The sequence below is a fragment of the Scleropages formosus genome, chromosome 16 (assembly GCF_900964775.1).
Source record: "Scleropages formosus chromosome 16, fSclFor1.1, whole genome shotgun sequence".
NCBI classification, from domain to species: domain Eukaryota; kingdom Metazoa; phylum Chordata; class Actinopteri; order Osteoglossiformes; family Osteoglossidae; genus Scleropages; species Scleropages formosus.
The window spans coordinates 2,926,400-2,950,861 of record NC_041821.1 but is presented as its reverse complement, the minus strand read 5'-3'; the positions used below and the strand labels follow the sequence as shown (position 1 = coordinate 2,950,861).

General features: G+C 50.5%; 1 protein-coding gene across 4 annotated transcripts in view; it reads left to right on the top strand.

Annotated features, from left to right (window-relative positions):
- tenm3 (teneurin transmembrane protein 3) overlaps positions 1 to 24,462 on the top strand; it is a 199,731-nt gene that overhangs the window by 77,812 nt on the left and 97,457 nt on the right. For 3 of the 4 annotated variants that reach the window (XM_029258794.1, XM_029258796.1, XM_029258795.1), the window contains exon 4: positions 24,098 to 24,304. The exons of the other annotated variant lie outside the window; for it this stretch is intronic. In XM_029258794.1, coding sequence (XP_029114627.1) covers positions 24,098 to 24,304 — 207 coding nt within the window. The remainder of the gene's footprint in view (positions 1 to 24,097; positions 24,305 to 24,462) is intronic. 4 annotated transcript variants of the gene reach the window in all.

The window sequence follows — 24,462 nt, the reverse complement described above, 5'->3', positions numbered from 1 at the left end:
GAAGTGGATTATGAATCAGTCCATGATGACTACAGACAGTGCAGTATATAATTTGTGTGTGTAATCTACACCGAAAATGTGTACAGTGCTGAAGAGTGATTTGCTATATAATCATGTATAGCAAATTTATAATATATGCTACAACAATATGTAATTTTGCATGCAGACAAATTACATATGAATTATATTTCTCTCTCTATATATGTATAAACATATGTATGTGAGCATCGCATAACATATTTTTGCCATTATATGTAGTTATGAAAAAATGCTCCCCCTTTTTCCCCCTCATTCTTTTCTCCATTTTTTTTCAGTTTTTTTTTTTTTTTTTTATTGATTTTTCATTACACAACATTTCTTCAGAATCCCCCAATGAATGGGCTTTTATTTTTCCCACATCTCCTAAGTGAAAACAGACCCTTACGTATAGATGCATTTTTCAAATGACTTTGAGATGGAAATATTAATTCAGGTGTTTTCCCATACGTTAAAGAATTTTTTCTTTACATAAAAAAATAATTTAGAACCTGTGAATTTGTGTTTTTAAAAATGGGGTGAGATTGGGTAAGCAATTTCAGTGAAAATATTAAAATGGTTATATGTGTGTGCTCATGGATTTTATTATTATATTCTTTAAATTAAATAGAATTTGGTTAATAAAGCAAACGGATGTGTGATGGGGTCAGAGGATCGAACGTGACGATGAGCGGAGGCCCGGGGCCGTCGGCCGTGACGGGGGGTCGGCAGGACGCTTGAGAACGGGGCCCATCCTGTAACGGAACCCGGGGTTCGACACGTTGGGCTGAGGCTGCGACGAAGAACAAGCTGTCGGAGTAGCTCGGGGAGCGGCGGGAGGTGCGGTCCTCTCACGTTGCACACCATTTATTAAGCCCTGTTTGATTTATGACGGCCGCCTCGTCTGCACACAAATCTGCAGGCAAAATTGATTTTTTTTTTTCTTTTTTTTGGGGGGGGTCCGAGGAATAATAACTCGGAACATTAAAAAGTGTCGGGAAGGGCAAGCGGAACCCTCGCCGGTATCGCCTAGCAACCAGTCCCCGTGGCCGGTGACAAGCGTGCTGCGGCGAGCCGAGTGCTACCGTCACGCTGATGGAATGCGTTCCCGGGCGCCCAACCGTTACTCACCAGGGCAAAAGTTTCCTTCTTATTTGCATGGCAACGTATACGCTAGTGATGCGCCAATGAACCGGGCCTATTTCCTCATTTATTTTATGTTGTTATTATTATTCTTATTATTATTATTACAGCCATAATTGTGCTGTTGCTTTGAGATAACCGTGGTTATTGTGACGCCTGTGGTTGCAAGTGCTGTTATGTCCTACAGCGACGGAAGAGCACCGTGCCGAGGGTTCGGCCCATATCGGTTTTAGGAGCTGATGCACTTGGCTTGGCGTCGCCCACGCTCCGCCACCCCGTTCGCCTGCATGTGCGTCGGAGAGAGGGGGACGAGACCGTGGGACTCCGCGCGGAAGCGGGACGGGCCGTTCGGAGCCTCGCTCGTCCTCAGCTCTGGGTGCAAAGGAAAAGCTCTTCCGGCTTGCACGGCATCACCTCTGAATCGCACTTGGTTGCTCCCCCTCATCATTTATGCGCATAATAAATCCACCTGGGTGTCCTTTAGGAGTGGGGTAAAGAGGAAGAAAATGTAGGTAAGAATGAAACTGCTATTTAAATATGTGGAAGTGAAAGGCTGTGATTTATGTGCCGTATGGAAATTTGTGATTGAGTTTTTGTGGGTTTTGACTGAGCAGGCGTGCGGGGCGTGTCGCGGCATAGTGCCGGGGCCTGGTGTCTGGCATCGCGGCTGCTCCGATGGCGATGTGGAGGGCGGACCATGGGGAAACGGGAGCCCCGGTGCTCCTCGGTACCGCGTTTCCCTGAACCTTGACTCTCTATACAACACAGTTACCACAGTAGCTGGTAAAGGGTGTGTAACCTTGGTGGGTGGTGCTTTGATTTTTTTTTTTTTTTTTTCTCCCCTCCTTCCTCTAAGCTGTTGGAGAGGCCTAATATTATTAGTTTCTAACATATTTCCTGTGAATTCCTGGCAAGGCACCAAATCAATGCTTTTGACAGTTTTCAGTTCTTTGGAGAAACCGGAATGTTTAGTTTAAAAAGAATCACTTGCAATATCTGCAAATTACTTACATGTCCTTTCGTTAAAGTAGCTTTTTGAATGTACTGAAAATATTTAGTTAGCGTTTTAAAAATGCAAGTCTGAAAACCAAACCAGAAAATTAACAGTGAAAAGGAGGGAAAATGAAGATAGAAAAATTGAAATGACAAGATTTTGATACAGTCGTCTGCTGCTGTTATTCTGTTGACGTTATACAGTATGTGTTTAAAACAGGAAAAATAAATTGTACAGATAATTAAACAGAAAATTTTTTACACTAATTTATTCTGCACAGTTCTCTGTGTGTCAGAGCAAATGTCAAACAAGTAATTTCATAACTACAGATAAATTATGACTTTTTATTAAATCGGATTTTATAAAGATTTTTAAAGCTGTACTTCTCCTTAATAGCGTTTGATTTTGTTCTGCCGTATTTTTGGTTAAATGTATTAACATTTTGTTTAGCACAAGGACTTGATGCCATGATTTGTTTTTGCAAAACGACAAATATGTAGAGCAGTTAGATGCAGGTCTGAGTGACGCGTGTCCCTTAACCGCTTACTCGGAGGAAATGGAGGTAGCGATACTGCCTGCGTTTGATGTCTTTTTTTATTACATTTTATTTAAATTTAATTTTCATTTTTTCCCCCTTTGTGTGCTGGGAGTAGACATTCGATTTGGAGCGTTGCCAGCTGTGGTAACGCAGCCGCAGCTGACCGCCATTTGTTCGCGTTCGAAGGTCTCGTTCAGATGGAAGGGAAGGGTCGCTTCGAACGGTCTCCGTCTCGGAAGTTCCCTGCGCACCCGTGCCGGGCAAGGCGCGCATTTTATTTTATTTATTTATTTATTTATTTTGTGTTTCTGTTTTTCCCTCTCCTGGATGGTGCAGACCTTCCGTCCCTTTCCGCCCCAGCAGGGGTCACGTTGCGCCCCGGTGACAATGACAGAGTGACCGGCTTAGCGCGGCGCTAGCAGCCGAGTCGGAGAGTAATGGGCGCGGGCGACACGGCGGCCGAAACAAGCGGAACAGATTCATCAACTACAAATAAGCCGCCAGGTTGCAGCGGGTCGTCCGCTTCGCCCGCCACATAAATTTGGGGACGGCGTGGCCTTTGTCCGCGTGAATAAATTCCGGAGCGGCGGCATTCGTTCCGGAGGTGCCACGAATGACCGGTGCGATGCTAAGCCGGCGTGATTTACGGGACCGCGACCGCGGCGCGCTGCCTTTGACCGCAAGGCCCCGAATGGCTCCGGGCTAAGCGTATAAAACCGGGGCAATTTGTTTACAGGAAGCGGTTCGCACGGTTTGTCTTCGGCCGCTGCTAATAGAAAATAATCTTCGCCGGCTACGGGTCACCCTTTATCCTCTTAAAGTTGGGTAACTAGATTATGCCTCACCCATATTATCCCTGTCTCTATCTGTTTAGCGGCTCTAAATCGGACCCCGTAGATCGTGGACGATAGCTCGACAGGAGGCGCTGCCGTCGAGGCCTCCGCGCCAGATTGGGGTGAAAAGAGTAAAAGCTCAGCTGGGCCGCCTGGCCGAAAAGGCGGCGTGTTGGAAAGAGGAGCCGTCAGAGAGAAAGTGGGACGTCCCCCAACCCCCCACGCTCCGCTCCGCTCCGCTCCACCAAGTCACACCCGGCAGCACCGTGACGCTATTGACGCCGATGAACTCGGTCGTTTCTGGGAATCGGATGGAAAGCGTTGGTAGGGATGGCAGTCGGAGCGGCGCTGGGGCTGTGCCGCCGTAATCTGTGGGGCTGGGAGGGTTTTGGCAGCGGGGAGGGTGGGGCGGTCGTTTGGTTTATACTGTAAGAGGCCAGATGATCCAAACCCTTCGGGGAGCGGCGGGTGTGTTTCAGGAAGAGTAACACTCACAAATTGGACCCCGGGAAGAAGGCCCGCAGGGCGGCACTTTGGTTTCGTCTTCGGTTTTGGCTGCCCTTACCTCTGCTCGGCATTCTGGGAAGGGTTCCTCCTCCACCCCCGCTCATCACATCACCCTTCAACCCAAGGCCACATTTGGATCGAAGCAGGGGGTGGAAAACAGGCACAGTCATGTCTTTTTTTCTTTTTCTTTTTTTTTTTTTTTTTTTGGTGGATGGTTTGGGTGAGCTTTGGTTGTGACGACTGCTGGTCAGCGGACTACTGGAAACGCGCCCACACAGGTGTGGTTTGGCAGGAGGGGCGGAGTCAAGCCAAGGCAGGCGGCTGTTATTGTATTGCTGGTATTACTATTGCTGGCTTTGAGGGTTGGGAATTATGGTCAATTTTTGGTTTTAGTGGGTAAATATTTTATTTTTTTTTTTTTTTTTTTTGTGCATGCATGCGCGAACACACACACACACGCGCACACACACACACACTATTTTATTGTTCTCAGTTACACTCCTCAGAACCTGTAATGAATTGGCACCGCTCCCTCCAGCCTCCTTCCAAATGCCTCCAAGACTTCAGCGTCATTAATTTTGCATCTTTTTTATTCATTTTTTTTTTTTTATTATTTATCACAATTAAAATGATAGCAGGACAACATTTATTTATATTTAAATTTGCCTGAAGGTACTGCAGTGATGACATTTTCAGTTTTTTCTTTTTTTTTTTTTTTTTTAATTTGTTCGAAGGAAAAAACTGACTCTTATGAGGTTGTATGTTTAAGCAGAAGAAAAAAACTCAGAATTTCTAGGCAACAAAATAGACTACATTATAAAAAAAAATACAGTACCCTCTTAAAAAGCAGGGAAAGGTCACCGTTTAATTAAAGCCACTTCAGCAATGATACAGAGAAGGAGGAACGCTATTTGAAATGCAGGCGCACAGCGCGGCTCCTGCGACTTGTTTTCATTAGCAGCGGTCGGCCGCGGACGGTCGCCGTGCAGGAAGTGGGACGGCGCGCGTCGTTGGAGATCACAGGCCTCCGGCGCGGAGGCCCTAGCGCCCAGGATCGACCGTCCGTAGCGAGCGGCGGGGAAGCGGGAAGCCCCGGCACCCAGTCTGACCAGCATGCCCAGCGGGACCGTCTGAGAGGGGTGGGGCAGACACACACACACACACACACACACACACACACACAGAGAGAGAGAGCACCGAGGATCGACCTGCTGTTGCTGCGGGTTTCAGCAGGATTTAATTAGGCTGCTGTCTCATACCCTCCCGGCGACTGCCTGCCCCGTGCCGCAGTTTATCCCGTTGTGATGCGACCGACTCGTCTTGTGTTCCCGGGCCCGTGCCCAAGTGACGCACCTGCAACCCCCCCAGCCTCATTTTCCCACCGCCCCAATTTCACACCCAGTGTCCCGGTTCATATGGGCAACTTCCATGATGTACTGTTTTAACCCACAGTCTTGCGGGAGAGTAATAATAGAGAGAAGTGCCTGTATAACATGTCCGGACTCTTTAAACAGGTGCATCATGGGGTCGGTCTGTTATTTTTATTTGTTCATCTGTCTCGCACTTTTCCCCAAGGTGGGGTACGCTCACAGGTTTGCGCACTAAGCTGCTGACGATTCTTTAGTCATTTATACACTGCTGGGTAATTTGTACTGTGTCCACTCAGAATAACTACCTTGATCAAGGCTACTACAGTAGACGCAGGTATTCGAACCCGCGACCTTCAAGTTGCAAGGCAGCGGTCCCGTCCACCGCACCCCTAGAACGGAACGCAGACCGCGTGCGTCGTGTGCCGTCTGCGCCTTTGCCAACGGAACATCTGAACATCGGCGCGGCACAACGGAAAATAATAACCTAAATGTCTCCAGATAGGAGGTTGGGTTGAGCTTCGCCGGGGAGCGTTACAGCGAATCGCACCTCGTGCCCAAAGCAGCGCCGACGCATTAACGTGCGGAGATTTACATCTCGGAATTGCTGGAATTAAACGTAACGAGCAAGCAAATAATGTCATGTTTTGTGTTAAAAGCGAACGATGGCAGAGCGGAGCGCGGCCCAGGAGCGTCCCGACAGAAAGTCCATTTAGACAATTTGCGGTAACGAGCGCGGGGAGTTCGGCCCCCGCACGTTCCCGCTAATTACCTTTAATTTATGCGGGAGGCGACGCGGGATCGATGGATGGCTTCCAGCGCGGACGACGGCGGTAGCGATGGCTCTCGGGCTCCCCCCCCGTTCCTCTGTGGAGGTGATGAGCGACAGGAACGTTTTCAGGCCACTTTCCTTCCCGATGCGTTCCGAACCCTGGCTTCGCACCTCTGCCGTAGGTGAGATGACCGAGAAAATTGCGGTGGACCATCTCGGCGAAGGCCTCCTCCGCCATTTGCAGCATTACGAAGGCGAGGAACATTTCCTCAACCCAGCTTTAGGGTTGCTAAACAGCAGCGAGGGAGCGTTAACCACTTTCGTTCAGTGCGCGGCAGCAGATGCTACACGTCAAACTTGGGCTCGCTCTTCGTGACAAACGAAACGGATGGAACATATGTTCCTTTCGGACATGTTGGAAGGCGCTTTGGATTCGCGAATGCCGTTTGGCTCTATCGTTTCCCTTCGCGCTGGAGGCGAGCTCGAACGTCACCGTGGCGACGCAGCGACACGCGTAGCGGCCCTTTCGTCGTCGGGGTTCGTCTCGAAGCTCATCGGCTCTGATTCCAAACTTGTTTCCTGCACCTGGACTCCAGTAACTGCTCCATTTTGGCTTTTGTTTGTCTCTTACCCTGTTTCTACACTAGTTCTGTGCCTGCGAGGTTATAATTAGAAACGCCGGCCTCTGCGTGTTCAATAACATATAACGAATTACCTCACTTACAGTATTTATTCAACAAACCCCTTAAGTTTGCCCAGATTCCTTTTTCTCGCCCCTGCTTTAATATATTTTTTAATGTTATTTGGAGTCAGCAAATTAACTTTTTGAAAGCCACATTTGTAATGAAATGGCGAAGTGTGCGCCATAATTCTGCAAGGCCAACACAAAACACATATGGCCCAATAAACAAACACTCCATTAATTCTCATCGATGTCAACGCAGAATCAACACAGGGCTGCATAATGAGAGGGAGGGAAACGCAGTAATAAAATAGCAGGTTATTGTTCTGCGATGCGGCGCGCAGCTCACGCACGCCCGGACGTGGCGAGGCGCCGACTTTTGGGGGGGCGCGGTAATGTATGCTGAAGCGATTACGCCGCAAGGGCCGCGTTTCCGCACAATTTCTCTTAATGTGATCGGGGGAAAGGGCGGACGGCGGCCGTTGCGGTCGTACATCGAGAGGGGTGAACGTCGGGTGGGAATTAATCAATTCGTGGCGGGGAAGCAACGGGAGCAGCGGAGAAGGGTCTTGACCGGGGGGACGGGTGAACGGAGGGCGGGATCTCGCTCAAGACTCTCTGTATGGGCTCGCTGACCAAGTTCATCACTCAAAGACCTTCGATATGGTCACGTTTGCGGAATTCTCCGAAAAACATTCGCATGATGCACGTGTTAAGTTGTTCATCAGACCCTTGCTGTGCTCATGTCTTCGTATTTCATATTTTCATGTTTCTTCTATAAAGACCCTTGTTGATGTTGTTCATCCCGTTCTGCAAAAATCCCTGGTCGTCTTGGTCGAGCAGTCCACCGGAGACCTTCCCTGTGCTCATGTTGTCTAAGTTCTTGTTCCGATTCCTTCGATATGGTCATGGGGGGTCATATTTTTCTTTAGAGATCCTCAACGTGGGCTCATCCGCTGTCGAGTGCTTAAAGACCCATGGTGTGAGGTCATCTTGTGAGACAAGAGGTTTAAAGGTTCTCTGTTTGGGTGTGTTTGCAAACGCCTTGATGAAAAGTCCTCGTCGAAGGCTCCTTGCAGAGGCGAGCGGTTAAAGGCCCCTCTGCTATACCTTTATCTGAAGAGCATACGGGACAGGGTGGGATCAGGGTATCTGATGGTTGATCCGGGGCGGTTTGACGCAGCGCGGTCCAGGACGGCAGTTGACGACGGCTGTACCGTGTATCCGCGCTGGCTTTCAGGTGTCCACCAGGGCCGGAGGAGCCCTGCCATTCTGGGGGCAGGAGGGACTGGGTGACTGGAGAAAACACAAAGGAAAGGGTCAGGGGGGACTGGGAGAGTGAAGGAGACCCCGCCCCCGGGTTCCGCAGCGTTGCTCCGGGATGCTTTGAAGCGAGTTCCTACATAACCGTTCCCAGATGGACCGACTTTCATCTACCCTGCAGGTGACGACTTCTGGGGTCTGGGGTCCGCGCTCCGCCGGGCAGGAGTGGGGTTCGATCAAAGACGCACCCCGTGTTTCTTTTTCTTTTTTTTTTTGCGGGGACAAGTGAGGAGGAAGAGGCTAGAAAGGGGGGGAAGCCAGTCCCTGGTGGCTCTCAGACGCAGGTGTTAGCAGCTGGACCAGCAAACGCGTCCACAGAGGACTAATTGGACGGGGCACCGGGTGGCGTCGCGGTCGGGGCTCTCGTCTCGCGATCAGAAGGTTTCTGCTCGATTCCCTTTCCTGCTGAAGGGCCCTTGACCAAGGCAACATGGTCAACCCTGAACTGATGGAGGAAAAACTAAGCTGCCGCATACCACGTGGGTAAATCAGTGTAAAATTCCTCGGGTGAAGGAGTGAGATCCATAAGCAGGAATGAAAGGGACCGCAGATTAGTGCTTCCTGTCTGTGGTTTGTTGTGTTATTTTTAGAGTTATTAGTTGTCACCGCTGAACTGTTCGGCGTCACGCTTCATGGTTCCTTTGGGCCGTCTCCATCTCGCGGTGCTTCCGTTTGCCGACGTGTTGGTGTGAAACGAAGCAAGTTCTCCGCGTTCGCATCCGAACCGTTTTTCGTACGTACAGTCAGAAGGGTCTCCGTTTTAAGGAGAATAAATACTCGCATGCGAACGGGTTGGCCGTGTTTGCTGCTTTATAATATCCCAGCTGTTCGTGTCACCTTTTCCTCGAACCTCTGACTGAAGCCGGTATGTTTTTGGCAGGGATTCATTTTTTCTGGCCCCGGATGAAGAAAAAGGAGGAAAATGGAAAAAATGAATAAAAACGCAGGCATTTTGTTGGCGCGCGAGTTGCGGGACTTCATTTAATTTGTCCTGTGATGAGCTCGGAATTGGATTTGCGGCGGCGTGTCCTGCGGAAGGCCTTCCCGCGCCGCCGCGGCCCGCCGGACCCCTTTGTTCTGCTCGTCTCGGTCGCGGCGGGCGCCGCCGCGCTCTGATCCCGCCGGCGGCTCGTCTCCGCGTTGTAGCCGTTGTGGAAATTGCATTCGACGCCTCGCGGCGGCTTTCGAGATGGGGGAGACGCGAACGCTTGGCACGGGAGGCTCCCGAGCCGAGAAACTCCCGGTCGCAACGGTTCTGCCAGAAACGCGTTTAAGGGCATCGCTAAAAAATGACGGGATTCCACTTTTGCACTACGGCACATGGTGAAAAATGAGATGATATAGCGCTCATATCATATCTGTCCCTTCCGTAGGACTCTGTGCAGTGCGTACTCGCGGCCAGTAGGGGGCGTAGTGGTTAGAGCAAGGCTCACGCCGCGTCCGAGGGGCCGTACCCTGAAACGACGCCGTAAAAACACCCAACGTTCACATTTATTCATTCAGCCGATACTTTTCCCCAAAGCGGCTTATAGTGCTGGTCTGCCTACAACTGTTTACGCAGTTATACAGCGTTGTAATTTTACTGAGGAGTTTTAGGATAAGTACTTCACTCAGTGGGATTACAGCAATTAATAATAATAATAAATAATAATAATAATGGAATTACAACAATAGGTGAGATTCAAACCTGCAACTTTGGGACCCGAAAGTTCCCATTACATTACCAGCTGGTCCTACCTTGCTCTATGAAAAGGTAAATCATGGTGAAGATTATTATCGAACACTAAACTGGTTTATGTTCACATATAAAAGGAAGTAGAATTCTGTTATTGTGCCGTTATTGGAACTCTTTAGACTATGATTGTTATTGATGTTTTGTGTTATTTTGTGTTGTGATGTTGGTGACCTGTGTGTGTGCATGTGTGTGTGTGTGTGTGTGTGTGTGTGTGTGTGCGCGCGCACGCACCGTCTTCGTCATGTGTCCTACTTTCATGTTCTGCTGATCTCATGTGAGCCCACGAACTGCCTAGAGACGAATGTTAGTTTGACTCGTGTCACTTGTCACAGTTGAACAGGCGTCACTTGCGTCGCTGTTGTTCCTCCAGACGTGGCGTCGGGGACGAGCGGTGCGGATCATGATGCGAAGCGGATGCTGACAGGCCGGTAGGACACCCCCTCCCCCCGCCACATTTGGAGAGGACCTTCATAGCTCAGCATCCTCGGTTCCGGGAGCCACCTGGCGAACGGCTGCTGGCCGATTCGCCCGGGAAATAATTGTCGGTAATCTAGTGTGGCCACCCCCCCCTCCTGAGAACCAGAAAGACGGGGGGGGGGGGTTCCACCTCTTCCCCGCCCAGCCAAGACAGCATGACGCAGGCATGACTCCAGCCTTCTGGGTCTCGCAGCACGTGCGCGAGGGCGGTCGGCAATTAGAGCTGCCGCACCCAGCGCTTTGGGTGTCGGGAGGAGTGCGGCGGCACGACAAGCGCTGACCCCCCGGGGTTAATCGCAGGCTTGGAAGCAGCCCGACGCTGGTGGTGACGGGTTCCAGGGGCAGCGCTGCTGGGTTTCAGGGAGCGGATGTCCGCCTACCTGCCCGTGGACCCAGAGCCGCGCTTGAAGGAGGAGAGCGCAGCAGGCCGGCGCCTCGTCCTCCGCAAACGTGCTGGGATCTTGTCGAGCCGCGACTCGACTCGAGATTTGGATCAGAGACGCACTCGTTCGAATGTGTCGGTGGAACCCGGCCCCCGCTCCCCGCTCCCCCCCCCGGTCTCGTTAGCGAGCCGCCGCGCCATTGTTTTCCTTCCTTTGTCGCCGTTTTAATTACCGTCTGTTTCAATACTTCATTTAACACACATTGTCCTACAAAACAGCTCATAAAGAACATCCAGTGGCTCTCGCTCGCCACGGACAGGGGGGGGGGGGAGGGGTCTCTTGACAGTGATGTCTAATTAGCATTTATTTAAGTTTTTTTTAAACCGAGTTCAACTTTGACCGCGTTCTCATTGCGTGTGTTTGTCGGCCCACAAGCGTGTGGGAGGGGTTGAAACTAATATACAAGTAAATCCAGAAATGCCGCATGGACCCTTGACCCCCACCACCACCCAGCCACTCGTGATTTTTGCGACTTTGAAATAATTGACCTCTTCTCGCGCGAGCGTTCTGCGGAGTGACTCGGCGATCACACGGTCACTGTTCCCACTCGTGGCGACACGTCTTCTTACCGATCGGAGCACCCTTAATTACAGAGCCCTGTCAGCAGGGGGCGTTGCGGTTAAGGACCAGCAGGTCGCTGGTTCGGGTGCCAGGAGGGGCTCTACTGTTTCACCCTTGAGGGACACGCTTAATTGCTTTTCCGGCAGGTCCGGATAACGGTAAGCGCGGCGAACTGGTCGAACCTCGCGATGTAGAAATGGATTCGCTGAACTTTGGACACAAGCAAATCATGATTATAAAAATAATAAAATATCACTGTGTAAATATAAATAAACATAACTGAAATAATAATGCTGTATGCCTTTGAGTGCAGCTGTCTCCACTGCTCCGTTGTCTCGCTGATGTTCAGCAGACACACACACACACACACCCCGTGTTATACACACACCATTCAGGAAATTTTCCTCATCTCCATGTGGGAGGATTTACATGTTTTTTTTTTTTTTTTTCCCTCCTTCCTTCTTCTTTATTGAACCCGTCCCCCCCTCCCCGGTATTTTCAAATGCGCTCTGCCTTCTGTTCTTCGGAGCTGGAGCTCTTCGAGTTGTGTGGCGTGGTCAGTGTGTGTGTGTGTGTGTGTGTGTGTGTGTGCGCGTGCGCGCGGTGGGGCCCCAGTGCCCGTGGCCTCCCAACACACAGACCGAGGAGGCGGGAAAGTGTTGATCCTCCCCCCCGCGTCAACGCTCTCGCCGACGTGTTCCGTTCACAGGTGCTGCTGTGTGGAGGTGGACGGTAACCGTGCGGATGAACGTGTCGCGTTACGGCTGTAACGTCACGAAAGCGCCGATGCGGGAGCGCACCCGAGCACAGAAGCGCTGGGAGGAAAGCTGCGGCGTTCAACCTTGGAAACGTGTCACGGATCGCCTGTGGGCCGTAGCGCCGGGGAGGCGTTTATGTCGCTTCTAACCCACATCGCGCGATCGGGTGGACGATAGGGGGCTCCGCAGATGGAGATCTGCAGGCCGCCCAAAACCGGAGGGCGCCGGGTCGGTCGGGGGCTCGACTTTTATTTCCGTGTGCTTGGTTGTCCGCAGGACGGGTGCGTTTTACCTCTTACCTGCCCCGTCATATTTTGCACCCGTCCAATTTTGGAACATACTGGCAAGGCTGAAATAAGTAAACGTCCAGGCTGAAAATACCCTTGTAAATTGTAATGAAAGTGAGCAGATCAGGGCGATCGGCATATTTACGGAAAGGCTGCAATGTAAAGAAATTGCCCAAAATAGCAGGATATTTAACCCCCCCCCCCTTTTTTTTTTTTTTTAAATAAATTGGGATTCTTTCTAGCGAGAAATTTTTGAAACAACAATGCAGATGACGCCATTAGTGACATCTTGTAGTGTCTTTATAATGATTGGTGTCATTTTTCTGTCCGATTTTTCAATTTTTTTTTAAACCTAAAATTAAATTTCCCTAAAAGGTACTTTTTTTAAAAAAAAAAAAAAAAAAACCTTTTTTAGTTGGTCACCAGGTGTCAGAACAATTCAGTCTGTCCGTGAAAATATAAACGTATTCCCTGTCCCAGACAGCTGGACAAATGTTAATTCGAGCCCTGGCAACGTCTCGTACCCATTACCCCGAGCGTGTATTCCAGCAGCGTCGAGTGTTTTCGCACGCCGTGGGCCCCCGGAGAGCAGGTGACAGGACAGCAGCCGGTGTGGTACTCTGCTCTTGTACCTTTGAGCTTTCGGTGTGTTTGGTGGAACTGGGCACATATGCAGCAGTAGTTACTAAATGATACTAATAGTAATAATAAAGCAGTTTTATTTGTCTCTTTTTATATCGGATCGGTGAGAATCGGTGCCCTGACTCTCTCTTTATATAAACTTTGACTTCTCTGTTTTTCGCTGTAGTGTTTTCCACGCTCGCGCTGTTTTTCCGTCTGTCGTGGTGACCGGGGATGCTCACGGCATCGGTCAGATTTCGCGCTGTCCGAGGTCCGAGCCTGACACGCACGCGAAAACACACTCCGGAGCTGGAGTTTACTGCCAGGGTCACCCGTAGCGTTACCGTGACGGTCACTAGCTGTGGCAAAACGGTGAAAGGCTGTCTTGTAGCCCATCCAGGAGAACGTTTATTTGTGCGAACGCCACTCTCTCCTCCGCCCTGCCTATAACCCCCACCCCCGTAAGCTGGGCATTTAAAGCGAGGGCCCTGCTCCAGGTGTGGATCTCATTGATTTTTGGAGGCGGTAAATCCCGGCGTTGAGCGGAGGAGACGCGCAGGGGCTCGGCAAAATCCTCTGACCCTTTTAAACGCGGCAGAGAAACGCTGAGCGGAAGGCAGCGGTCGAAAGGGCTGACATTAACGGCGAGCGCCGTCCGTGTTGCTTGGGACGAATGGATGGAAGAAAAAGGCTTTTTCAGTTCAGGCAGCTGGAGCGGCAGCGAGGAGCAGAGCAGGACTTCGACTTGGCGACAGAGCGGGATCACGGAGGTGGCCAAACTGAAAAAACTTACCTGTCGTTAACAAGTTCCGCAAAAGTCCGCCTGCTGGAAGTTTGTTGCTTTCTGGCCACGAAAAGCTGCCACTGAAGCGATTCGCGATCGCTTAATACGAACGTTTCAGGCCATCGGGAGAGATGCAACAACCTCGGTGGCTCTGGGGGAGGTGTTCTCCGACACCCGACCGCAGCAGTCCACACACGTGCCCAACAAGTTGGGCCAAATTGCAGGTGTTGCAGCTCATCAACAGGTTCCAGTGAGTAAGGAGAGCCTGGCAGTGGTGAGGGTGTTGAAGAAAACTTCTGCATTGCTGAGGATTGGAGATCCCAGATGCTTAAAAAAAATGGCAAAACTAAAGAGGCAGGTGCTGGGGGTTAGGGTTGGCCTACAAGCTGTCAGGGCTGGCATCTCCACAGGTTGTCCAAATTGGCATCTCCACAGGTTGGCATTGTGTGGCATCTCCACAGGGTGCTGATGGCAGGAGCCAAGTTGATACCACCTGGTTTGTTTCAACAACCTCTCTTTTCCATACTTCTTAGCTCCACATACTTTTTTTTTTATGTGGGATTCTCGAGAACAATGGAGAAATAAGCAAAAAAAATCTAAATGAATATGAAAGGAAAACCAATTCTTTTCGTTGTCGGATTCTTTTTGTTCTGGTTTGTGTGTTTGCGCTGTTCGCTCTGCCCGCTGCGGCATCGCTAAGCCCACTCCTCCACATAACTTTAATTACAGGGGTTTTTGTAGTTGGGAGCAGGCAACTTATGGCAAAGGTCCATCTGGGGGGAATTGGGGGTGGGCAGTTGGACCAGCAAAGGCAGACTGTGCCAAGGCCAAAACGTGCCTGGACATTTGTGCTTCTCGGCGTGGGTCGTCCAAATGGAGGAGCAGGTGTCCCCAGCGGGCGGACATCTCGACGGCTTCTGCTTTCCCATGTTAGCAGGCAAAGGGCATGTGGAGAGTGGACAAGATATGTTTGGTCAGTCTGGACGCGATGGGTTTCATCGTCATCCCTTTGAGCACTGCGAACTCCCTGGTCCCGCACTTGTTTCGGAACTCGGATGCTTCGATCTGTCGGAGTTGAGGGAGGTCCCGTGATTAACATCCATTCCTCCACACGATCCCATCGCCCCTCTGCCTTCTCCTGGACTTGACTCGAATGCTGGGTGAAGGACTTCTGGCAGAGCTGTGGGAGGGGCATTTTGTTGGGTATTTCAAGGCGTGCAATAATTACACTGTCGATCCTCCACCGTCTCCTTGGACCGGTGACCAGCCAAAATACCGATGGAGACCTAGCATCACTGGACTCCACAGGTCAGGGTGTCTTTTCACAGCCCCATCTCGGTAGCCCCTGTGCTCAGCAGTACGAGCCCTAGGCAGTCACTCTGCTTTAGCACCAGCCCAAACTAATATTAAGTGCGATACTTGGAGATCATTGCCTTCCTCGGTTGTTTCCCATGAAATGCAGATCTCTTGTGCTTCTGTCAGATATTCTGGAATGTGTTTCTCCCCCTTCGGCGAATACGCGACGGTGCATTGCGGGGGAAATGCATTGTGCCCGCGCTCCCCCGGGCCCACTCCAGGCAAGCTCGCGTTTCTCATAAGAGGTCATAAAAACACCGCATGATAATACACGACCGCAGAGTTCCTTTATTCATCCACTAAGTAAGTCTCCAAATCATTCTGAGTACGGGCTATAAAATGGAGAATACTATGGGAATTGTCCTTTTTCTTCCTCTTTTTCGATTGATTTCTCCAGCTCGGAGAGACAGTTGAGTGAAAACAGAGATATTTTCGGTGGGGGTGCAAGGGGATCGATACCCTGTTGTCCTCGGTATTTTGAGGCTCGGCTACGCCGAGGGCAGAGCCGTTTCCCACGTGGCATCGGTCCGCCTGTGTGGTCCTGCTTGCCATTTCGCCCGAGCGCTTCCGTGTGACTATTCCGTGCCTGTTGTATTGATTTCCTCCCTTTCCATTTTCACGTTTTTTCCCTCCATTTTTGTTTTTGGCTACGTATCCATCGTGCCACCGAAACGGACCTGGAGGGGAAGAGGAGCTATTTTGCAGCCTGTGAATTAGCTCTGCGAAAGCATGTTTAACGCCGAGTCCATCGGCTGTACAATTTACTCCCATGCAGAGGCAATATTCGGAGGATAAATAGCAGCATATACTGCTCCCATGTATTATTCCACTTTTGTCCTGGTCGATGTGTTTGCTAAACAACTTAGAGTAATTTACTTATATGAAAAGCAGGGTAATTTTTACTGTATCGACTCAGGATACATACCTTGATCAAGCATACTAGAGTGGCATTGGTGATTTACGATACTTTGTCCTGTAGGAGGAGGACAGTAGCTTTATAAACTGGTGGCATCGAAACCGGGCGGAAGTGAATTCCGCTCTTCCAAAGTCCACTCTAAATTGTACCATCCGAATTCCTCGGCTCGTTTCTTCTTGGCTCTCCTCCACCACCATCGTGTCGGTTCTTGAGTCGGCGTGGCTCCCGGGACACCGGGGGAACTCGGCACTCGTGGCTCAGGTCTTATCGTTCTCCTTAAGAAGACTTTGTTATGTGGAAAATTCCACACTTCCCGTTGCTTCTAGAGCCCTTTTTAGTCATGTCCTGACCCGATCAACCCGCTTTTACCCACAGCTCCTGCCTCACCTGCTCACTCTTTTCCAGCGTCACCCTGAATTAGGGGGACGAAGCGGCGGAGGGTCGGAAAAGGTTTGTTTCTTCCAGCCGAGCCGCCGTCGAGACACGGCTCGTGTGCCACGACCACCCGGGACTCAGGAAAACGTCGTTTCTGTCACAATTCTGTCAGACAGGGACTAAATTACGTTGTTAACTTCTGTAACAGTCCAATTGGTTGGGGGCTCAATTAAGTGTCATTTAGGGTAAAATCACAGTGTTGTTTTACACAGCAAAACTTCTGTCAGGTCCTCTGTCTGGCAGGCTGTTCCATCAGACCAGGACTCTATTAAATGTCATTGTTACCATCAAAGAAAGAATTGAATGCAATTTATATGACCATCAGATGAGGGATCAGCAGATTGTACTTTCTGTTACCATGAGCAGTGTGTTTGCTCAGCACCAACAGTCTTAATGAAGTCCTGGTCCTGGTACCAGGCCCTGGACTGTAATAATAATTCTAATCATCTGGAAATGGATTACGTCTTGTTTTTGTGTTCCAAACCTAGATGGCAAATATTCCTAGCATATGGCCATTGTGTTTTCTTCACGCTGTAATCCTTTGACAAAGAACTAATTGCCATTGGAGGATACTGTCACACTTTTTTTAAATGTTGTTAAATCTCAACAAGAAGACAGCTTGAGTTCGCTGCCTGATTATGAGGCTTGCGGCTTAGAGAATAAGAGTGTCTGTGCGTGTGTGTGTCTGTGTCTGTGTGTGTGTGTGTTTGTGGGCGCGCCGATGAGAGAGAGAACAGGCCAAGTCAGCCTCCTGCTGTTTTCGCATTTTCCAGGCAGGAGAAGATAAAGTCCTTTTAATAGCACAAGTGTTAATAAAGACTCTTCACTTTTGGTAAACAAACAAGGCCCAATTAGGTGAAGGACCTTGGAAGTGACTCTTGTCGCTCCCACCACTCTTCTGTATGAAGCACTCGCTGGCACATTTGTCGGGACTGTAGTAATTACCCATCGTGCCCTTCGGTATCAGCGGTGCGCTCGGTAGGCCGTTTCCATACGACAGGCCGCGGGGTTAAGGGTGGAGAGAAACCCGACCGCAGGCCAGATGCTCCTGGCTGCTCCCCAGGCTTGAGTGACATGACCTATTTCGTCGTTTTCATTTCCACAATTCCTTCAGAAAGTAGGACGTGATAATCTATTATGGATTACATTGCTAAATATATTCAGCATAGATATTCTAGGATAGATTTTTTTTTATAAAGAAACTGAGATGGGACACATCTTTTTTTATTTTTCGTGTAAGCGTATTCAGTTTTGAGGGTCTGCTATTGTAATGGACTGTATTGTGCTCTCGTTGGTGAGAAGTTTAACACTAAAATCTGAATATCCGGGTTCGAATCGCACTCTTGCTGTAGTTCTTTTGATCAGCATACCTATCTTGAACTGATTCTTTTTCAATCGAAAAAAAAAAAACTACAAATAGGTAAATCGGCGTACATAGGGTGGTGTACAAACCTTACAGTCTCATTCACCTTGAAGAATACATTAAAACCAATAATGGTGAATAAATAATACTGACACCACGAACCGTAACGAAAGGCGCTGATTTCTTCTTCTGTTTTTATCTCCACGGTGAAGTCATTGCACACCGATGAACAACTTTGTGCGCTAGTTAATATTCATTCTCGAGTCTCTAAATCAGATGCACGGCGAAAGCTGTGATGCCGAAGACTCCATGCGGCGGCAGGCAATCAGCAGCCAGGACGTAATGGCTTATGCTCCCGAATAATTACCTGCGCCTCGGTAATTAGCCCAAGACTACGGCACGCCTCGGTTAATCAGCGAGCGACAGCGCTGCTGTTTTTTTTTATTTATGGCCACAAGGTTCTTACAGGTGAGTTTGCGGGTAAAGACGGGCCTCTTCCTTCCCGCTTTTTGGCTCGCTCACGAACCCCCGTTCGCATCCCCCCCGAAGGCACTCCTTTCCCTTTCAAGCTGCGCCGATCAGAATGCGGCGCTCGGGAGCGAGAGACTCCCGCGCCTTTGTATTGGCCACCTGCGCTTCGGCGATACGTTTTCACGGACACGCGGAGGCCTGTCGAACAAAACGGCGATGCCCGCGTCGCCAGCGCTCGCGCACCATAAATCGCGTGTTTCTTGAAGGAGCTCCGCGTGTTTCAAATGCTGACGGACGCGGGGAAACCGACGGAAACGCGACTGAATCGCGTGGGCCGAAAACCTTCCGGAGAACCCCGCGAATCCTGCCATCGATTGGCTTTCCGTGTGCAAAACAAGCGCACAAAGCGATCCACAAAGGCCCTGCGCTGGCGTTCCATTAACTGCGGCTTCCTTTGTGAGAGGGGGACGTGCCGGACGGCGCTCGCCGACCGGGGTTTCAGTTACCGTAAGCATTAAGTTACCTTGACCGCATCGATTAGCATGGCTGAATTATACATCATGTTCCGCGCGTTCGCGCCGACCGGGGTCTCTCCGGCGCGGAGGAGTTGTGCTTCACTAAAGAGAAAAAAGGAAAGAGAAAGAATACCGAGGCTCCAGATGCAATGCCGGACGACTTCTCGGGTCGGTTATCGTATTTATTTTGCTTTGTCCCGTGGGGTCTGGACCGTGTCCCTCGGTGCAAGCAGGAGGGCGGGATGAGGGGGTGCGGGAGGCATCGTTCCACAAGCTTTGCGGTTCGGAAGGAGAGCGGGGCTTTCCCGCGACGGGCCGATCTCCGGCTTCTTGTGCGTCCGAGGGCCGAGTTCGCCGATTCGTGGGGCCGTAGCCTCGTTTCCCGGAACGTGTGGGGAAAACAAGCGCTCGTTTGAACTCTGTGTGGCCGAGTTGAGTCGCCGGCGCTCGGCGCGATCCGATTCGTACGCCGTCGCCGCGTCCAAGTCTGCGGTTGCGTACGGATGCCCCCAAGGAGTCACCTGACCCACCTCCCCCAGCCCCCCCACTACCACCACCACCCTCCACCCAAGTAGTGGATTAGCCTCTGCGTTCACCACTGCACCCTGGAGCAGTCTGGGGCCCCTACTGGTCCTCCCCTGTTCCTCCACCCCCGTCCGCCATCCAGCCAGGGCTAATGCGTCGTGACAGGGTCCTTCGCCTGCCGGGGTCGTTTGCCATCCAGCCATCCCGATATGCAAGCAGAAGATGTGCTGCTTGGCAGGACCTGACACCAGTCTTTCCGCTCCGCCTCATTGTGCGCGCGCACACACGCACAGACACACACACACACACACACACACACACACACACACACACACACACACACACACACACACACACACACACACGTACCGTGAAACAGACAAGTTGCACTTGAGACTCCACTTTAGATTTGCTCTGTTAGAGAGCCTCGCTCGCTCACAAGTGTTTATTTGTCTGCATATATTTGCGTGTGTTTGCCGAGCAGGGCAAATGCACAGCTCTTAAGCTGCTCCGGAGTTAGCGAACCAGCTAATTTACTTCTGTGGTCACTGAGCAGGACAGAAGTGTGTGTTCAGAGAGGCGGAATATTCCGCCGCCGCTCACCGGCCGTGTTGTTTTTCTGCATCCGGCTCTCGCTCGGCTCACCCGCCGTTCTTGTTCCCGTCCCTTACGGTTCTATTCCTGAGCTCCTGCGTCTCTCCGTCACAATTTTTCTTTGCCTCTTTCTGCCTGGGGGTTGGAGGCTGAAGGTGGTGTTGGACAGAGGACCGGGGGGGATCGGTCAAACCGCGAACGGCTGCGGTGCGCGTGACGGGCGGCGGGTTCGCCGCCCTTCCGCAGCGTCCTCGTCCGTCGGTTTTCCGCAAACGCCGGGGACGCGGCCGAAGAAACGGCGGCATCTCGAACCCGCGCCAGCCTGGACGCGGATCCCGGCGACGGCGCGTTTTCGCGGCCGAGCGTCTCGCTCGGCTCCCTCATCCCGCCGCTGCGGACCGGGATCTGCCAAGCATTAAAAAACAGAACGACTTTCTGCAAAGCTTGACCCCCACCCCCACCCAACTCCCATAATTCCCTGCTTTCTCTTTCATGCGCGAGCGATAGACGAAATCGCGAGCGATTGCCTGAGATGGGCAGGAAATAGTCTTTTTCTCCGCATTATTTAGACTACGATGGCTCGAGTAGTGTCTTTGTCGGGAATAGCGCCGGTAGCTTTCTTTGAGCTCCGGCGTTCTGCTCCCGTCTGCAGCGATGCCTGGATGAGAAAAACAGCGTTACCTTATAAAGACCCTTTATATCTGGATGGTTCTTCATGCGCTCCCATATGGAGGCAGTCGATACGTTGCTCATTCGGCGCTTCTTCGCTACAGAGGCCCTGAAAGACATCGATAAGTATTATTTATTCTCATTTCGCTTTTTTCTCTCTCGGAAGAACACGTCTCCCGCAAGCTTGTTTAGAGTCCGCGAATTGAACGAATATCAAAGCGTTACATCGAATAAGAGCCTCTATTTACTTTTCAGGTAAAACACAAGTTGGTGCAGGAGCCATTATTGTTATCGATTTGCATATTAAAAAAACGAGTCCGGGCGACGTGTTCGGATTGAATGAATCCGCCGACGCCGAGCCAAGTCGTTACTTTGCAGTCCATTGTGTGTGTTCTCTCTCTAGGCCACGGCACGGCGATTGGAGGCACGCCGTTGATTTGTTTTGACCTAGAACAGGACGAAGCTGGCGCCCAGTACGCAAAATAACCAGGAAAATCAATGGCCTGGATGACAGGACGTGTGTGTGTGCGTGTGTGTGCGCATCTGTTCTCCTGCAACATGATGGATGGGGTGCGAGGTGATGTTTTCTCAGGTGAATAACCCAAGTTGGTGGCGACTTGCACCATGTGGTGAGATGTGCGATGGGGATGGAAAGGTCACATGACGGTGTCATTTTGCTCATAGAGGGGCTGAGACAGATGGGTGGGGGAGGGGTGTTTGTGTGTCGAGTGTGTGGTAGGAGCAGAAGGTGAACCCGTACCTCAGTAGCGTTCAGCCCCGTGGCTACCCCGTCTCGGCACAGGTGACCTTGGGTCCGACAACCGGGAGCGTGCCGGCGAAGCCCTTCCTGCAGTGGTTAGTGGAGATGGGGGTTGTCATGACGACAAGGCCGCAACAAACGCGTTGATAAGACGCATTCCTTTCTCCTCTCATATTTCAAAGCTATCAAAGTTCTTCTTTTCTCGCTTTGCAGCGAGCGCAGCCATTCCCTCCCGCCCCGAGGGTTCCCGCCATCAGCGGGACCAAATTTTTTTTCCCTTCACCGTCAAATAAATATATATATAAAATATCTCAAATTAATTTCACGTTAATATATTTTCCCCTTCTTTCTTCCTGACGGCAGTTTTTGTGCGTCTCCTCACAATGCGGCCTGATGTAAATGGAAAAAGTAATTATGGCGCCCCTGAGACGGCACTCGCCGATACAGAGCGGAGAGGCTTTCGACCGCGGCCGCGATGCTGTCATGTAATTACTGGAGAGCAGGTAGAGAGCGGCGGGCGGGGGACGTGCGCTAACCTGCCGTGCCCAGTTAGCGGGCACCATTATAGCCCCATTTCCCTCATAAGTGAGCAGCGTTACGGCTACGTGAAGCCGATTTGCCTGTCGTAGCGAGCAGGACCGTGGCCCATTTTCAGGCGAGCGGCATCACGGACAAATGTCTTTAATTTGCGTAGATTAGCAATCGGCGTTATCGCCCCATTTGCCCCTCTTAAGCGAACGACGGCGTCATGGCCCGGTGAAGCCGATTTGCTTACCGTTGCGAGCAGCGCCGCGGTGTCGCAAACCTGCTTTCTCGGCACGTACCGGAGCATTATTGCCGCGCGAGCCTAATTTCTGTTCTGTTTACTGGGTAGCATTACAGTCACGCACGCCCGCCCGCTTCGCGCTCTGAGTGAGTGGCATCGTGATTGCATAAACCTGATTTTCTCGTGGAGGGAACTGGATTGTTGGCTTATATGTCCCAGTATTTCAGGGATTGACATTCCACGCGAGCACGCTTCAACGTGCGCACGTTGCCTTGTTGTAATGCAAAAAACAAGATCCCTGTGTCCCTCGGAGCTGCTGAATCCCTCCCACATTCACGAAGGGTCTCGCACCATCTCTTTCAGTTCCAGTTCTCTCTTGACGGCTCCATAAATGAGTCCAACACCATCTGCTATGACTATGTATTTGCTATTTGAATGTCATTTCTATAGGACCTGCTGGAGGGATGTGAACCAGCAACACGGTGGTGTCACACATACAGGCTGCCCTTCGACAGTCCTGTACTTGCATCTAAAGCTGGTAGCGTAGTGGTTAGAGCCACTGCCTTTGGACCCAAAGGTCATAGGTTCAAGCCTCACCTTCTGCTGTAGTACCCTTGAGCAAGGTACTTACCCTAAACTGCTCCAGTAAAAATTAGACAGCTGTATAAATGGGTAAATAAGTGTAACCTTAACATTGTAAGTCGCTATGGAGAAAAGCGTCAAATAAATGTAAAGCTCTGAGTGTTTTACCAGGGCGCTTTTACTTACTTTTTTCTATGTCTGTCGGGAGAATGAATGAATGAATGAATGAATGAATGAATGAAGGTAAATGTAACGGAACATGTTTTGCAGGTAGGAAACCAACACTTGGAACAAAAAAGTTTGCTAAGATGTTAATCATTCAAGCCATTTGAGCACCTGGAGTTTAGGCCACTATGGTCTGCAGTTACGAGTAGAACGATGTAATTTTTACTCTTGCTCGTTCCTCACTAAAAGTGCCTGGAAGATCCGGGCTGAAGCGGCGTTGTGGGATGGTGAGGATGTCGGTGAGAAAGTAGCGGTCGAAGGATGTTGAAGGAACCCCTCTCTCTCGCTCCGTGCTGAAAAGCGCACATCACGCAGAGGCGTCTCGCAACCCGCAACCTTGATGTTCCTGCTGCCTTTATCTCTCTAACTGACTAACTGTTGTCTGATCTTTCAATGATGCTCTCGCAGCAGAAGTGCTGCTCAAGGGTCAATATGGTGTCAATAGTGTGCGTGCGCGTGTGTGCGCGAGCGAGATGGAGAGCTCTATCCGCTCCCTTAGACCACAGTCGGTGTCGATCAAACGTGTGTGACGGATAGGGCACGTGTCCACACGCACACACACACACACGCACACACAGAGCCCACTGTTTAATAACCAGGAGGAAATCGATGACGGTCAATGGAACATTGTGAATGGGAAACGGAGTGTGTGTTCGTCCCTGCGATCGCCGCCTTTTAACTGCACTTCTCCATGCTGTTTATTTGCTTATAATTTTGCGCTGACACCCTTTCAAGGGAATGAGTAATGAAGGCTGTACAATAGACCATTTGCATCTATTTCCATGTAATTTTCAAGTTTGTGTTTACATGGAGGTTGGTATTTATTTATTTATTTTTTCTTCCCTCCCCCAGCTTATTTAAATCAAGAGGGACTGAGATTTGGGTTGCTGGAAAACTTCTTTGAATCCCTTCACTGCTGCTTTGCCCCCCATATAACAGCAACATCTAATTATTTGTATTTCATCTTTGGATTTACATTCCTGTTCTGTGTTTGTTGCTCGGCTTTTGTGCATGTGTGCGCGCGCGTTTTTGTTTCTTCCCTCTTTCTTTATTTTTTACACTTTATTTCCTTTTCTTTAGGTTCCCCCATCCCATCCTCTTTATCCAGTCCATCAGCCACTGAGCGTTTACATTCCCAGCCTCCATCACCAAATCTCCATGACAACCAGAGGCCGTTGCTAAATAATGACACCGCCCAGCCGGTTCGAGGCTCAGATTCGGAGGAGGAGTACTGTGGCCGCGTGTTTTTTCCAGTAACGCAGGCGGGCCCAGACCCTGCCGGTGATGGTAAGAGCGAGATCCTTTTCCTTTCTTAATCTCATCAGAAAAGATCCAGTGTGGCATACTGTACCTGTCAAGTGTATAGGCAGCGGGGTGATGTGCAGGTCCTTTTTTGTGTGCTGCACCTTTAAGAAAACTTGAGTTTTTGCTTGTCTTCTTTTACG